The sequence below is a fragment of the Hyaena hyaena genome, unplaced genomic scaffold, assembly GCF_003009895.1.
Source record: "Hyaena hyaena isolate Hyena2069 unplaced genomic scaffold, ASM300989v1 scaffold_20, whole genome shotgun sequence".
Taxonomy (NCBI): Eukaryota; Metazoa; Chordata; class Mammalia; order Carnivora; family Hyaenidae; genus Hyaena; species Hyaena hyaena.
The window spans coordinates 390,237-407,396 of NW_024080652.1; the positions used below are offsets into that span (position 1 = coordinate 390,237).

A 17,160-nucleotide genomic window follows, 5' to 3' on the forward strand; every position below is an offset into this window, starting at 1 on the left:
GGTGGCCCCTGACCCTGCCGGATGGCGGCCCTCGGGAGGGAGCACCAGAGTTCAGGGCTCACACCTGTGCTCTGAGTGACCCCAGCAGTGTCCTTCCTCCCTGGGGACGAGGGCTGTGGGCCCAGCAGAGGGAGAGCTTGACACCCCTCCCTGTCTGACTGCCGGAGAAGCTATTTTCATCTGTGGCTGTTTTTCTCGACAGGAGAGAGCAAAGTACGTCAGATAATCTTATCCTTGTCCTGCCGTGACCCTCGGGAGACTTGGGGTGGGGGGAAGCCCGGCAGCCTCGGCGACCCGTGCTTCCCTCCAGTGGGACACAGGGGAGCAGCGTGTAGGCCCCCCCAGCTTCCTGAGCACCTACTATGCTCATGCCAGCTCTGCCTCCTGTCAGAGGGACGGGAAAGAGGCCAGGCCGGAGGCCCGGGGAGGCCAGCCGGGGTCTGAGGCTGGCCTCACTGCCAGCTGGCCACGCAACCTGCTGCACGTGGCTTCACTTCTCTGAGCGCCCCGTGGTCCAGGGGACAAAAGCTGTGATGCCTGGGAAGTGCTGGGCGCACAGCCGTGTGCAGCCCAAACACTGCCCTGGTTTCACTGCCGGTACAGAGAGGCTGCGTGCCGTGATGTATGCACAGACCCTGTGCCCCACACACAGTAGGCGCTCACTACGGACTGTGTCTGCCTGCAGCTAGAGCCACCGCCCCCGGGCTGCAGGAGCTCTGGTGCAGGAGCCACTCGCAGCGAGGTCCCCACTCGTCAGAGGCCACCCCTGCGGGTGAGGGGACCCTCCGCGCCCCACACCTCCAGCTCCAGTTTACCTGGGACAGTACTGAACTCGGCCCCTTAAGCCTTCGTGTCTGGCTAAGATGACCGTGCGCCCCGTGAATGTGAAATAAAGCCCCCCAGACCCTACATCCCCAGTGCTGGTATAGACTAGGGTTATTTCTGGACCCACTGAAGGGGACATTCTGGAAATGTTTTATCAGAGACAACCTCTCCAAGACGCCCTAAGACGCATTCCTTCCACGACAGACATTTACAACGTGCCTGCTATGCATGCCATGTGAGGAGCGCCCTGCCTGCCCTCACAGAGCTCACCTCCCAGAAGGTGGAGACGGACAACACAGAGCAAGGGGTCAGTAGCCCGGCGGTGGTCCTCAGCCAGTCGCTTTCAGCTTCAGGGGAGGGAACTCAACCCAACTGGGTTCACCCACAGGGGCGTCTATGAGAAGCAGAGGTCAGGCTTCAGGAGTGGTCTGATCAAGGATTTAGCTCTGTATTAGTGGTCCTCTCCCCCTCGATGTCTTCCTTCAGCTGGTCCCTCACGGTGACAAGATGACTGCCAGAAAGGGCTGGACTTCTTCATTCATACCGAGCAAGGAAGAGTGAGAACATCGTACCACTGGTTTCGCTCAAGACAGAAGGAGCTCCTCAGACCACTCTCCTTGCCCAGAAATGGAGAGATGCCATTCCTGCATCCCGTTCCCCACTTCCATCGCCAAGATCTCGAACCCAGAGCTCCCTCCCAAGCTCCAGACTCCACTCAGCACCTCTACCTGGGTATCCAACAGATAAGCCAAACAGAACACGACCAAGACAGACCCCTGGCCCTACTGCATGCTCTGTCCCTGGGGACACCACCCTGGCTGCTCAGACCACAGCCTGGGAGCCAACCCTAGGGCCCTCTGCCTGTCGGTCCGCGTGTCAGGAAATAGTGACTCAGCCCTCAAAACCTCTCTGAAACCTGACCAGTGCACCCCATGTCCTCTCCCAGCCCCAGCCCCCACCTTCCTACAGGAAAACAGTCCCACCGTCCCAGGCACAACCCCCCTAATTCATCTCGACTCTGCTGCTGGGGCGACCCCTCAGATGGGGCAGGCTGTCCTCTGCTCCAGCCTTGCCCTGAGAGCTCCAGGGAAATTACACGTACAGCTGGGCCCCTGTGCAAACGCAGTCCACGGCCCGTTTCCCAGCTGCTGCCGCCGCTGGACCCACTCACCAAGCCTCGGGCCCTCCCCTGAGGCACAGAGCCTTGTAACCTGACAGGTTACAAATGATCCTCTCCTCCCGAGTGGGCTCCCACTGGCAAAGCTGGTGTGTGGGTGGGGAGTGGCCACCGGGGTCTCGCCCAGGCCAGGGTCACAGTGCCCACCTAGCACTCTCCCACGAGACCCTGCAGTGTGGCCTTTCCAAGCCGGGCCCAGAGGCCCCCAGGTGGCCCTGAGGGTCTGTCAAGGACTATCAAGGACTCTGCAGTGTCTGGGTGACAGCAGCTCAGCCCCTGGAAAACCCAAGACCAAATCTGCTCAGCCTCTTTCTAGCATGTTCTGTGGGTAAGCTGTGAAGCCACTCTGGGCCTCAGCTTCTCAGGAATAATCATAAGTCCCTCCCAGACCAGGAGGCTGAAAGCACCACAAGGATCACGTCCCCCACTGTTTCCGGAGGCCAGGCCCCCGGGGCTGGCTGAACCAGCTGCACGGCTCCAGGCACTGGGGTCCCCACTTGCACAGCCTGTGTCCTCACCACCCAGTGCCCGGCTTCCCCAGACGGGGTGACCTCCACAGGATCCTCCTGGTGACTCAGACTGGCCACCCCCAGGTGTGTGGGGGGGACCCGAGGGCACGAAGCCCAGAAGGGAGGGTGCCTTGGACTTAGGGGTGGTTTCCGGGGCTAAGTGAGCTGCCGGCATGTGGGAAGTGTGGCACTGCACACCCCTTGCCTCCCAGAAGTTTGGGGGCCTCTGAACCAACTTAGCCTCCAAACAATCGGCCCCTGAGTCTCCCAGACTCAGCAGGAAGTGGGCAGGCTGGGGCCTTGTTTAGCAAAGGGGGTGCACCCCTTCTGCTGGCAGCTGTGCCTGGGGGCACGGCTTAGCACTTTCCTGAAAGGTCCCCTAAAACACCCGCCCACTCAGCTCCCAGGATCCCCCTGGCCTGCCTGGACCCTGCCCACGTCGGACAGGAGGCTGAATAAAGCCAGGGTCCCCAAGGGCACCCCTGGGTCCAGGGAGCAGGAAAGGAATCTGAGAAGGCTTCAAGGAGGAGGCACCTGAGCAGAGCCTGGAGGCCAGGAATTTTCCTTCCAGCTGGGCCCCACCCATCTTATCTCCTTCTGGAGGAGCGGGTCCCAGGGACCTTCCAGGAGGGCAGCTCGGCCCACCCCCTCCCGGCCTGGCTGCAGCGCTGAGTCATCAGTCTGGAATGCACTTTCAATTCCTCCAGCACCCCTCCCCCTCCTCCGCTGTCCCCATCCTCCCCGTCCTGTCCCTCCAGTGCCAACCCATCCCTTCCTGACCTAGCCGCACCATTCAGGCCACAGCCACGAGGACGGAGGATGGGTCAGGGACTCCCCAGGACTCCCTGCCACCCTAGAGGCCCGGCAGGAAGGAGGAGGCGACTTCCCAGCCAGCGGGTGGGGTTTCCTCGAGGACCTGCCCCCAAAACCTCTGGCCCCATGGGGATGTGCAGGCCCTCAGCACTGGGCTAGGCCAGGCCCGAGTAGAAATGTGGCCAAACCCAGAATGTTCCCATCCCGTCTCCTCTGCACTCCAAGCTTCTGTTCTCCCTTCACAGGGTTCCGGCTTCTGGAAGCAGCTGAACAAGGGCCTGGTGCTTTCCTGGTGGCCTCCCTGGAGGAGGGGGCACCTGGAGGACGAGATGCTCAGTGTGTCTCTCTGTGCCACCAGTGGTGGGGCCTCGAAGAGGCAGCATCCTGTGGGTTCTTACACCCTCTCAGCTTAGCAGCCCCCTGAGCCTGGGGCTTGGGCCGCACATCCATAGGCTGCCTTGCCTTGCTGTGGCCCCACAGGTGTTGAGAGCAGGATAGAGTCCAGACGAGGCCTTGCGGCCCTGCCCTACCTGCCCGCCTCCCAGGGCAGCCCCTCTCCTCTCCCATGTCCTCACCTGCTAACCCAGGAGCTGTCCTGAGGGTGGCCAGAGCCCAGCAAGGTTAATGGTGTGGAAGGGTGGCTGGGTGGGGCCGCCCCCAGGCCCTGCACTCACCCGCCCCCAGGGCCCAGCCACGCCCTCCTCACAGGTGCTCAGACACCTGGGGGGCTTGTGGGCAACTGCACACCTGCGTCTGGTTTGTGGTGTGGGCTCCTCCAGGTGGGAGGCAGGCACCCCTTCCAAAGCCGCCAAGCCCTGGGGGCTCCCAACGAACCTGGGGGCCTGGCCGCAGTTCCGGCTAGGCGTCCATCCTGGTTTGGAGCTGGGGCGCTGCTCTGTTCTGCAGTGGCCCCAGGGGAGGGGTGCGGGGCTTTCAGCAGGGCTGACCTCAGGGAGGGGGCTGGGCGGGGGCCATGTTCCCACCGGGGAATCTGCCCTCAGGGTATGTTTGCAGAGCCCCTGCAGGACCCTCCCTGACAGCCTCTACTACCATTCCTGTATCTTTCAGGACGCCCCTGCCCCGCACCCCCAGCCCTGGCAAAGCCACAACCTGGCTGCATGTTCTTCACGGAATGCTGGACCTCACTGCCTGGCCGCGTGGTGTCCCGTGGCCCCACCAGCTCGGGGCTCCAGGGAGGATGTGACCTGTTCATAACGAGACCTGGGTCCTGGCAATGTTTGTGGGATGTGCCAGGCCCCTTGCTCAGCCCACATTCTCCTGACTCAGCCTAGAAGCGGAGGTGCCGGGGAGGTGGCCTCAGGGACAGGCCTCTGCTGTGCCCAGGACCATGCCGGGGCTGTGGGGGCCCAGACGAGGGGGCTGGCCGTGAACCGTGGGGGCACTGCCCGCTGCACCCCATGGCCTCCCCATGTCACCCCTGGTGTCTGCCCTGCATGGTGACACGGAGTGACTGTGGTGGCCGGCTTACAACCAGCGACAGGCAAAGGTGGCAGGGACAGTCTGGGATCCCAGCTTCTGGGTGAGGGAGGCCTCGCCTGGGTGGGAACAAAGAGGGGGCCCCTCAGAGCCTGGGAGTGGCTTGCCGCAGACCAGATGGCATCCCTTCTCCGAGCTCTGTTTCCTCATCTGGACAATGGGTCCCACAGGCTGTGGGGGGGGCTCCCCGTGATGGGGACCTGGGCACTCACTCAGCACACACTGGGCACATGCTCAGTGGCTCTTATGCTGGTGTGGCATGGTGGCTCTGTGCCGATGCGCCATCCACCACGTCCACCATGGGACCAGCCCCTCCCCCAAGGCAAAGGCATTGTGAGTTGTTGGGTCCCAGTGCCCGGGGAGGCCCGGAGCAGGACAGTGGGGAAAGGGCGCCCACCTGGGAGGTCCCTTGGCCCTAAGCAGGCACTGGCCTGCTGAGCTGATGAATGAATGAATGAGGGAGGGAGCCAGCCAGGCACAAAGGCACCAGCCTCACCTCCTGGTAATGGGGTGGGAGTACTGGGGTGGGGGGTGGGGGGGAGGCTCCGAGGTCTCCCAAGGCCATCCCCCGAGGGGTCCAGAGCCCTGCATCTAGTGTGCTCCCTCCTCGTGGGTGGTGATCACACCCCTCCTGCTCCTCTGCTGCAGTTAGGGTTCCCTAGCCCCCCAGGGACAGGGGGAGGTCTGGAGCCAGGCTGTCTTGTCCAGGTTTCCCATTGTCCAGCCCAGAGCCAAGACCCCTTTCCCCTCCCCAGCACCTCAAGGAGCCTCTGGGGGCCCAGTAGTTCAAACCCCTGGCTCTGGAGCTGAGGCTGCCTGAGGGACGGAGCCTAGGACTGGAGGTTCCCCACACAGGAAGCTTCAACACCCACGGGTAGGCTGCATTCCTTTCCAGAAGCTTCCCGGTCTCCTACAGCTCTCCATCTGGGAGCTGGAAGCTGAAGACCTTCCCTCGGTCCCACGAAGCCCAGGCATCAGCACTGAGAGGGCGAGGCTGGGTGCCTCCAAGCCTTCGGAGGCTTGGATCCCCCACCCAAGCACGCTGGGGGTCCCAACTTGGGCCCCACCCTGAAGCCGGACACTCCCCATTGGTTCTTGACCTGCCTCAGAGATCTCTGCACTGGCCACCACGTGCTAGGCCTGAGCAGAGTGGGAAGTAGGACAGACAGGGGTCACCAGGATTGGAGGTGGGGTGCAGGGGAAGAGTGGGGGCAAGCCCTGGGGAGGGGCACGGAGCTGGGGCAGGTGAGCATCAGGGCTGCCCAGGTCTGGGGGAGGGAGCACCAGGAGAGGAAGAGGTGCAATGGGAAGGGGTGGCCTGTGCTAGTCTGTCTGCAGGCTCCCTGCGCCCTGTCTGGGGCTGCAGTCTAAGGAGGGAGGCGAGGGGCCAGGAGCTGGTAGGAGACTGGTGACGGATGAGCATGGGCCTGGACTGGAATGTGTGGGGGTGGCAGGGCACAGCCGGGGGGGGGGGGCAGCCTGGGCTGGGTGAGGCTCCCTTGCTGCCCAGGGCCACAGCTCTCAGTCGGCCCTCAGGCCAGCCTCTTGTCCCCTGGGACCAAGGCCTGTGGTCCCCAGGGTGTGGCCACAGCCTCAGGCTGGGGAGGGGGTGAGCAAGGGTCACTCCTGCCCCTCCCTCAGGCCCGGGATGGCTGAGCTTGTCCACTGCCCACCTCACCCCTGCAGAGGGGCCACTTGCAGAATCGCACGCTGCAGACGGCAACTGATGTGGACAATTCACACCTGACTTGTCTGGTGTCTTGTCTGACTTGTCTTCATCAGGTTTTCCTGGCAACCTATTCAGCCCACAGAGAAATAAAATAGGGGTGTTCTTACGAGTCTCCAGGTGTGACCAGGGCTCTGTCCTTTGGAAACACACACAGCTCGCCGAAGTGCATTTGTAAATCAGCCCAAAGCAAAAGATCACGTTTCTGTCTGACCCGGACGGCTTGGAGGAGCCACGTGGGTGGCTGGAATGCATGGGACGGGCCCCCTGTAGCTGAGCACCAGACCCTCCGGGCAGCGGGAGAGCCTGGCGTTGCCGTGAATGCACGCGGTATAGACATCTTATGTGACGGGAACCCCGCATCTCGGTGTCTCCAGGCCCCTGCTCGCTGCTGTCCTGACCCCGTTTCAGGGCAGATCTAATCACAAGAGGTCAGTAGTGTTATGCCTCCTTCAGAGACCAAAAAGTTGAGGCCCTTAACAGGACAAGTGAAGAAACTGGCCTGGTACCACACAGCTCCTAAGAAATAGGACCAAGACTGGAGGCAAAGTAGACAATATGCCAGCGACTGTGGGTTCGCAGGCCGACAGGCGACCCTCATGGCCTAGTGTGTTCACACACCACCCAATTCCTCCAGCAGCAGAGGTAAAAGGAACCCTCGGCTGGGGAGGTTGAAAGGGAGGTGTTCTGTGGAATGACACAAGGCTCTCTCCTGGAGGCAGACTGATCCCAAGCTGTAGCAGACCCCCACTGGAGCAGCGGGTCCGACCCAGTGACCTACGTGGCTGAGGGAAAGCTCTATGCGTGAACTTGAAAATTCACCATATCCGTTTAAGACCCACCTTTGTTGAGCAATTCCCATGGAAAGGTTCTGAGGGCCCTGGTGGCCCCCAAGCACGCCGTGGGTCTTAGGTTACCCGGCCCAGATGGAGAGACTAATTGAAGGTTTCCCTGCCCTTGGAGCTTAAGTTAGAACCAGACTAGCTGACCCCCTGAGGAGAGGGGATGCCCTGCCCAACGGAGGTGAGGCCGGGGCACAGAACTGAGTCACCAGCTTCCTAATTTGGTCACATCCCAGGAGGCAAGAGCAGTCCAAGAGGGGAGAGCGAGGTCAGTGTGGTCGGAGGCATCAGGAACATCTTCCTGGAAGGGATTGGGGTGGGGCCGCACCAAGCCCAGACCCCAGGGACCCTGTGTGGATCTGAGGCTCAGGAACCAGAGCCCCCGTGGCCTGCAGCAGCCACAGGAGCCTTTGAACTGCTGGCGCAGAATCCCCAAGTCAGCCCAGATGGACAGGCCACCACCGAGGGCGAGAGCCTCCCAGACGGGGAGTCACCCTCCCCCAGGCACAGCCTGGCAACCCCAGCCCTGGGAGGGAAGTGTCCGACCTCAAAGTGAGTCACCACCCGGCTGATTCAGCCACTGAGCTGGGCGAGGTGAGGCCGGGGCAGACGAGAGGCGGGAGAGGCATGGAGGGCCCCTGCGGGTCCCAGCAGGGTGTGCAGGGTGGCCGGGACCTGCCAGCATCTTCTCACTTGTTAGGATGTTATCTTGCTGCAGGGCTGCAGGAACTGTCACCCCCATTTCACAGACAGGGAAGTTGAGGCTCACAAGACCCGTGTTAGGCAGATCTGGATGGGGAACCCACGGCAGCACCTGGGAAAGCCGCTGCGCCTAGACTCACGTGCAGCAAGAGAGGTCCTCCTCAGAAGCCTCAGGCCGGACTACCAGCGAGGATCTCTGTGTGGGGGCTGAGCCACCTCCACTGCCAGGAAGTGTCACAGGGGCTCTGTCACTGTGACAGGGGTGAATCCCTGAAGGAACCTGCGTGTTTGCTGCAGGGATGGCCTCTAACCCTGTGGCGGGGCCCGGCCAGGCTGCCGCGGGGTATCTGCCCCCTGCCACTGGCCCTCACTGAGCCCACCCAGGTCAGAGAGAGACTCTGGACCACTGTGCTCCCTTCCAGGCATATGGGGGGGGCGGGTTTCCAGGCTACTTTAGGGAGGGGAGGGAAGGCCCAGAGATGTCCAGGGACTTGCCCAAGGCCACACGGGTGGTTCAGAGGGCTTGCCCCTGGGCGTGGGGGAGAAGGGCTGGGCAGGGCGGGGGATGCTGCTTAGGTGTGAGGCGCGAAGTCATGGGGGTCTGCCCCCCACCTGGGCACCTCTTCTGCCCCTGCTCTGCCTGAGGCCCTGGAGGGAAGCCGCGGGCCCTTGCGAGCCGACCCTCCCCCGGGCTCTGTCTGTCCTGCTCCCTGGCCAGGCCCTGGGGACCCTCCATCACACACACCACACCCGTGGCTCCCAGGCTCCAGCTCTCCAGCGGCTTCCGAAGGGACCCAGGCCCCTCTGTGCCCCTCCCCACCCCGCCCCCACCTCCCCTTCCTCTGGCCTTCTCCCTCTGGCCCCCTCCGGCCCCTAAGACGCACAGCCTCTCTTTTTCCCTTTTAATCAAGATCCAGGGCATCTGTGTACCCTTTACCCAGTTTCCTCCTGGGCTCACGTCCTGCAGAGCGCGAGTGTGTCCCTCAAGCAGGGTCCCGGTGTGGGTCCAGCCAATGTGCAGCCACCCCTTCTGCCTGGGTGCCGTTGTGAGCACTCCCTCCCCACCTCCCACCGAAGCCAGCACTGTTCCTCATTTTGTCATTTCAAGGAGGGTGCACAGCACGTGAGGGCTGCCTCTCTGTTCAGCATGAGTCTGGAGATGCACCGGGTCCCTGCTGCTGCTTTAGTACTCAGTCCCTTTCCATGGTGAGTGGAGCCCCATGGCACGGTCCCCCGTGGATGCCCAGGTAGCTGCCCGTGCCGGGGCCCAGAAGGAGCCTGGGCGTGAGGTTTCCCGCAAGCACACACCTGCCTCTCTGCGGTGTGACATGTGGTACTTGGTGTTGCATTTGGTTTGTTCATTTTTTAAGGAAACCACCCACTGTCTCCCAGAATGGCGGCACCAGCACCCGCATCCTGGTGGCACTGGCTGTCGTCACCGCCCTTCCCCTTGCTGCCCTGATCGCTGTGCAGTGTGGTCCCCATGGTCGGCACCCCGCTGGCTGCTTGGTGCACGCACCTGTCACCTGTATGCTCTCCAGGGCAACCCTGCTCACGCCCTAATTGGGTGGTGGTTTATTGTTGAGCATCCAGATTTCTTTCCTTGTGGGACACGTGGTTTGAAAATATTTTGCGTCTGCAGCTTCCCTTTCCCTTTGCTTCACAGAAGCGGCTGCAAGACAAACGCTTTTAATTCTCAGGAATTCCAAGTAATCCCATTTCCCTTTTACGGATTGTGCTTTGGGTATCTGATCTCAGAGCAATTTCCTTGCCTGCTTGAGATCCCAGGACCTTCTCCTGTTTGTATTTCTGGAAGTTTTTGCCTTTTATGTTTACGTGGAAGTCTGTGAGCTGTGTTGAGCTAATTTTTGTAGAAGGTGTAAGACTCAGGTCAAAGCGTTTTGTGGCCTGTGGAAGCCAGAGACGGAATCGCCCAGCACCTCCCTCCTCAGCCAGCAGTTTCTGTGCTTTTATGTATTTATCCCAGTGTTTATCAGGGCCCGGGGTCCACCCAGCCGGGCTGCCCCAGCCACTCCCAGGCCCCTTCCAGAAGCTACCATGGCCCTGTGGTGTCCACATCAGCCCCCAGGGAAGCAGAGAGGACCAGGGCCACGGGGACAGAGGCGGGCAAGGCCCCTGTGGCTGGGAGTCGGTGCGTGGCCCCGTCTGTGTGGCCCCGTCAGTGTGGCCACGATCCCCAGGCCACGAAGGGTGGGCGGTAACCACACTAGCGGGGACCCCTTCCCTGTGGCTGATGCAGTACCGCGCCCTGGCACCGCCCTGGGGGCCGCAAGGGGGCAAGAACAATCGCCCAGCTTGTCTCAGGCACACAAAAGTGCGCTTTCACAAGACCGGGTCTGTGCCTGCCTGGTGCCAGAGAGAACAGGCCCAGGCCCAGCTGGGGAGAGGCCGCAGCCGGCCCAGCGCCCAGCCTCCGAGGAGGGGGCCCGAGTTCTGCACGGCACAGGTGGCCATGGCCCCGGTCGTTGAGACGGGCCCAGAGTTCGGTGCTACACCCAGCCGGGAGCTTCCTGTGGCCACGGCAGTAAAAGGCCAGACCTGGAGGCTCAGAGCATCTGCCTTCCTTCCGTGGCTCAGTTTGGCCCCAAGCCCATGCCAGGCACCAGTCTGTGAGGATGGAGGGAGGATGCTGGTGGGCATGGCTGGCAAGGCCCAGCCCTGTGGACAGGGACGGGGATGGGGACAGGTAGACAGCCACCAGCAGGGGCCACCATCTCCAGCCTCCAGCTTCTCACCTGTACAATGGGATCTCAGACTTCTGTGCAGCCCCTCTGCATGTGGTAGTCTGGATGCATCCTGTGCCACGGCGCCCGACGCTGGGCAGGCCCGGGGCTTCCACTTCTAATCAGGCACCTGGCCACCAGCGTACCCAGCACACATGGCAGTGGCACCGTACCTCCCTGCAGGTGTGACTGCTTCTACTGAATGTGACTTCTGGGCCAGGGGCCTAACAGGCTCACTCCCCCTGGCCCCTTGATGGGGGAGCCTGATGCCACGTCGTGAGGAAGCCCAGGCCTGGTCCAGCTCCAGGACCCAGGCCTCCCCGCGCATGGGAGGTGGGGACGGCCCTGGAAGGCAGCCCCAGGGATGCAGATCCAGCCCCCGCTGGCCTCCAGGTCCTCTTGAAGGAACCAGTCCAGAACCACCCAGCTCAGCTGCTCCCCACGGCGTGTCCTGTGGTGTGACAGCCGCGATGTCTGGGGTGCCGAATTTGGGGAATTCATTTCATGGCAAGAGGTAACAGAGAGGCTCTAGGCCCCAACCCCCACTCCCTAAAGGGGTCCCTTGACACCTGCCCCCCCGCCGCCCAGCATCCTTGCCCTAGTCTTTCTCGCTACCTCACCCCAAACCCAGCCTAGGACGCTGGGTTCCTGCCAGTGTCGGGCACCTGGGCCACTTCCCTGGGGACACTCTGACATCAGGCCAGGACCGTGATATGCTAGGCCGCAGGACGAGGAAGCATTCTAATGGGTCTGCAAAGACCTGCATCTCACAGGGTCAAATTCATGACTTTAGCAGAATCAATCAGGGAGAACATGGAGGCCTTTCTGACAAAGATAAATACATATCCGGGGCTGTGGGTGAAGGTCACAGACACCCGGCCAATTCCCACGGATGGGTTCCGGGTGGTGGCAGCCAGGGCCCAGGGAGGGGCCTTCCCAAGGTCTGTACGAAGCCTGCAGCCCGCTCACCATGAGTGCACCCTGAGCCCTGCTGCATGTGCACGTGCCTGCCAGGGCCCAAGACCGCGTCCGCAGAGCACAGAATCTCTTAGGAGCCGTTTCCAATATTGATAATACGCTCAAACGACAATGCTTTGAATACATTGAGCTAAATAAAATACATTATTAAAACGAACTTCTTTCTAGAGGCAGAAAGCAGACGGTGCGTGCCTGGTAGGGCCCATGTGTAACGAGGACTGGGCCGCAGTGTGGGCTGATGGAGGGTCTGGACACAGACGGCAGGGACGGGTGTGAATGTACTTGACGCCCTGGACTGTACAGTTAAAACTGATTAAATAGTAAATTCCATATTATGTATATTTTCACACAGAAAAAACCTGAATCTCACCTGTTTATTTCACTCTTAAGTTTCCCGGGCACTGGAACGCCTCAAATTACACACGGCTCACATTACATCTCTGTCACGCAGAGCTTTGCAATAACTGTTCAAATAGATATTTGGAAAAGAAACTCGAGCCAAGTATGTGCTGTGTTCCTACGACAGCAGAGGAACAGGGCGGAGACCACTGCGTCCTGGGCCCCACCCCACATGTGATGACACTCAGCTCTCTGCATCCTGCTCCAAGCCCCCAGGACCACAGCACCTGGACGTGACCATGTGGCCGCAGGCCTGGGGCAGGAGCCCAGAAGCCTAGGATGGCTGGCTCTCACCATACTTCTGGAAGCTCTTGTGGGGGTAGTTGTCAGACTGTAGAGCAGACCCACCAGCACAGCAGGGAGGCCCTGGCGAGCTCCCTGGGAAAGACCGCCAGCTGAGAGCCTGGGTACCCCAGAGTCCCGCGGCTTCTGGCTGTGCACCTCTCTAGCACCAGCCCCCCATGCACCTTCCTGAGTAAGCTCCTTAGAGCCTCACCTTGGGCCAGACTTTGGGCAGAAGGAGCTCACAGAAGTCCCTGGGAGGATCATGGCTTAGGACTGGAGCCGTGCCTCTCACCCGAGTCCTCATACAGGGTTCTGCCCCTCCTGGACCTACCAACTGCCACCCAGCCCAGCAGCAGTGACCTTCTCTGGGTCATTCCTTGCTCTGGAAGCCCGCACAGCCGGAACAGGGCAGACTGACCTGCACGGAGGCTGGTGTCCCTGTTCCTGGCTTGGTGGTGGCTTTCCCCAGGAGCCTGACCCCTGTCCAGCCACGAGAAGAGGGGCTTAGCTGGCAGCCCCACATGCCCATGGGCCCTCCCAGCCCCCACAGCAAGACAGAGACTGGCTGTGATCCCCAGTGAGAGGCCTGCATGTGTGCCCATTTCGCTCTGGGGTTGAAGTCAGCCTGTTAGCCCGGAGGAGGCCAGGGAAGCCCTGCAGCCGGGGGCAAGGCTCAGGCCAGAACTGTGGCTTCCAAAATCTACACATGAAGACTGGATCCCGTGGGCCCCCCATCATCAACCCCTGCCCCCCGCCATCGCCCCCTGCCCCCTCAGGGCCATCCAAAGCACCTGAGGCCGGCAAGCGGCCGCTTTCCTTCCCCACAGCACCCAGCACTGCGGCACCCCCCGGGTATGTCCATGGACAGGCGGTCAACTGCCACGTGCTCCACACAGAGGATGTCACTCAGCCTGAAAGAGGAAGAAATCACACCTGCTACCACGGGGACGAGCCCTGAAGACACGATGCTGAGTGACACTAGCCAGACACGGGAGGACTCACACTGGGACCCACTCCCACGAGGTCCGGCAATCATCAGACTCACAGACACAGAGTAGACTGTGGGGCGGGGCCGGGGGAGCAGGTGGGGGTCCGTGTGTAATAGGACAGAGTCTCGGTGTGGGGAGATGGAACGTTCTGGAGACGGGCAGTGGGGACGGCTGCACAGCAGTGTGACTGTGCTCCATGTCCCCCGTATTTCTTAAAACTGGTTAAGGTGGTAAAGTTTATGTTATGTATATTTTTGCACAATAAAAACGAAAGAAAACCTTCCTCTATTAAAGATTTCAGACCAAACCCCAAGCTGGGAAGAGGTACTTCACGGCACATTTAATACACATGCAGCACTGAGCGCTTCACGGCGCACACGGTGGGCTCGCGCATCACGGGGAATCCACGGGCAAAGGCAGGGCTGGCTGGGGGGGTGCCTCCAACTGGCGGCTTCCCGGACGCGCACAGGAGGGCAGAACCGGGCTGGCTGCACGATCTCATTCTTGTTCTGTCACCAGGGGCACCACGAGGCTCTCTGTCCTGCCCCCAGGCCTCTGTACCTCCAGTTGACGTGGCCTGAAAACACATCTAAGTGGGGGTTCAATCGGTCATTGACGGGCGTGTGGGGCCTGGCTGTTCGGTCTCTTATTTTTTCCTGCTTCGGGAGGACAGAGGCTTGGAAAGCACCTGTTTCCCAGAGCAAGGGCTAGTGGCCAGTGGGGCACCTGCTGGGCAGCTGAGGAGCCCCTGGGGGTCGCAGCCGAACCCAGAGCGTGTCTAGAAAACGTGTCCTCTACCTCATGAGGTCCCTGAGGAACTGCTCACAAGGAAGCAAACACCATCTGCTCCACCCGACCCTGAGAGGACAGTGCTCCCCGGACAGCGGAAAGTCCCCAGCTCCTGGCGTCTCCTTCCTGTCCGGGGCGTCCGGCCCAGCGAGGGTGACCTGCTGCCCCTAACTGTTGGGCACGCCAGCCACCCCAAGGGGTAATATCCCTGGAAAGCCAAGGGCATAGCTCCTCTAGGGGTTCCTGCCAGCCTAGGCCCCAGGAGGTGGGGGGGGCTCACCTGTGGCCAGATGGGGTCCCCTCCTCTCTGAGGCAGGGCCACCTTCAGTTATTCTCACGCCAGAGGTCTACAGCAGGACCCTCTGGAGCGGGGAGCTTCTCTCCCTGACGTGGACTCCCTGCAAGGAGGATCCCTGTGGGATACCCCCTTTGACCTCACTGAGTGATACTCAGACTGCAGCCCTGGTGACCTGACCCCTGGGCCCTGGGGCATGGGGCGAGGTGGGGGGACAAGTACAAGAACTGATCAGTCAGCCCAGTCCAGCTCCCTGGGGTGGGGGGGCCTGGACTCACGGCTGGCCCCTGCACCCCCAGAGACTTGGGGGGGAGTGAGGCTGGGTTCCGGCAAAGGAGCCCGAAAGCTGCAGGGGGAGGTCCGAGGCGGGGGGGGGGGGGGGGACACTGGCACCTCCAAGGCCTGGGGGTCTTGGGGGCCCTTTGTGTTTGAAATGCACGAGGTGACTGTTTTATTCCAAACAGGAGTCCAGAGGGAGGGGCGCACCCCACCCCCGCCCCCGCGACCCTCGGACATAGACCACTCAGAGGGAAGCGGGGCCTCGGGGGGTGGGACTCCAACGGGGCGGGGCTCAGACGGTGAGGGAGATGAAGCTGTTGTAGCGCTGGATGTTCCTTTTGAGGATCTCGGAGCAAGGGCCCAGCACCCGCTCAAAGCGGGGCCGGTCCAGCTTGACGCACTTGAGAGGCCCCCGGGCCACCACGGTGGCCGCCCGGGGACGGTTCAGCAGCAGCGCAATCTCCCCTGTGGACGAGCAGGTGGTCAGGCACCAGGCCTCCAGGGCTGCCTGAGACGGCTGGCCCCGCAGGACCCCAGTGCCGGCACGCGCGCCCATGTGAGCATGTTCCACGGGGCACTGGGGCACAGCTGGGCATAGTCCTGCCCCCCGCAGGGACTCGGGCCACTAAGGACTCCATGCCTTCCCTGGGGACAGCCATGTCCAGGACATGTCCATTGAGGGTGTCCAGGCCTGCCCTGCATGCTCCCCCCAGCTCTCACCTCAGGGCCCTTCTGGAGACCCCCCTATAAGAGGGCAGAGACCCCAGACTCACCAAAGTAGTCGGAGGGCCCCAGACGCCCCACCTCCACATACTCTTCATTGGGGGACCGGCGCTGGAGGACTGAGGCTGTGCCCTGCGGACGCCAAGGGGACATGTCAGCAGTTGGGGGGGGTCACAGGTGAGGGGGTCACCAGGCGAGGGGGCATGTCCAAACCCCCTCCCACCAGCTCCCATCCACCTGCCCCCCTTCCTCACTGAATTCGGGGTGTTCCTCCTCAGGGACAGAGGGCATGGGGTCAGAGGCCACTGCAGGCCAGGTGGTGGGAATCTTTGGGGGAGCCCTGGACTGACGTTGGGCTAGCTCCCAGGGACTTGGCGCTCCAGCAGGATGGGCGTGGTCTCAGGTCACGCACCCAGTGGACTGTGTGGGTCCCTCCTGAGCAGGGGTGGGGGTTCTGCAGCGGCTGTGGGCTCAGTCATCAATACGGGCTCCGGGGCTGGCATGGAGCACACAGATCAGTGCAGCCTCGCTCCTGGGAATTTTCTGGAGCCACAGACGGGCTCTGACCCCAGGCTCCTCGTCTGCCAAGACCCCCAGGCCAGTCCTTTGTTTGGGGAACACGCCCACTGTCCACATCTGTGAGCATTAGAAGGGAGGCTTTGTAAACCACCTGGAGCATCCAGCCGGTGCTCAACCCTGCACTGTGCACATCAGTAAACAGCATTACTCCTACAGCTGAGCCCTGAGCGGCCAGGCTTGACAGCCTCCCAAATAATTGAGCCGCTGGGACAGGCCACCAGCTTTTTCACCACAGGGAGAACGAGGGCGCCTGCCCCGCCCTCCCCCCTGCCCCCTGCACCCAGGCCCACAGCCTCTCTGATGGGCATGTCCACCGCCCCAGTGCCCTTGCACTGACAGATGTGATTCTGTTCCCAGGGGTGCTCAGTAGACCCTGCTTAGGTTGCTGGCCAGGCAGAGCCTGGGTTAATGAGTGACTCCGGCCTCACCACAGTCTAGAGACTCTGTGAGATGACCCCGCCGGTGCCGCCGTGCCTGGAATCTGGGGGCACTGATGGGCAGCCCCTGCAGCTGGATCCCCTGCGCTACCCCCCGCTTAGCTGTGGGCTTCCTGGGTGTTTATGAAGCCAGTTGACGGATGGAGCCAGACTTGTAAACAGCTGAGCGCAGCTGAGCGCCACCGCCACTGCCCAGGGCGGGCGCACACGTGCTCCCGCCCAGCCCCCGGGGTGGGGGGAGGAAGGAGTCCTGGGCTGGGAGCCACGGCTGAGGGTGACACGCGGGCTCTGCCGTCACCAGGGAGACACAGGGCGGCTGATCCCAACACCGCAAATGGGCCCTTGGTGCCCGGACGCTGTGACGGGCGTTGTTTTCCTCAACCCCCCGGCTGTGCCCACCTAATTCTTTGGCACTTTGGTCCTTTAACTTACGATGTCTGTAATCTACAGCCCTTTCATTTCTGCTTAGAAAATTTTCCATTTTACAACTGGGATCGTTTTCCTCTTTCAAAAGCCCAGGGGCAGAACTGGATGTCTCCGTTTGCAGAATCACTCAGCGAGCCTCCAGGCCA

General features: G+C 61.8%; 1 protein-coding gene across 1 annotated transcript in view; it reads right to left on the bottom strand.

The window, feature by feature from the left end:
• Positions 1–13,800: 13,800 nt before the first annotated feature.
• PRKAR1B (protein kinase cAMP-dependent type I regulatory subunit beta) overlaps positions 13,801–17,160 on the bottom strand; it is a 99,628-nt gene continuing 96,268 nt past the window's right edge. The window contains exons 10-11 of the mRNA XM_039226098.1: positions 15,623–15,704; positions 13,801–15,314 (exon numbers count right to left, since the gene is read on the bottom strand). Coding sequence (XP_039082029.1) covers positions 15,142–15,314; positions 15,623–15,704 — 255 coding nt within the window. The 3' untranslated portion in view covers positions 13,801–15,141. The remainder of the gene's footprint in view (positions 15,315–15,622; positions 15,705–17,160) is intronic.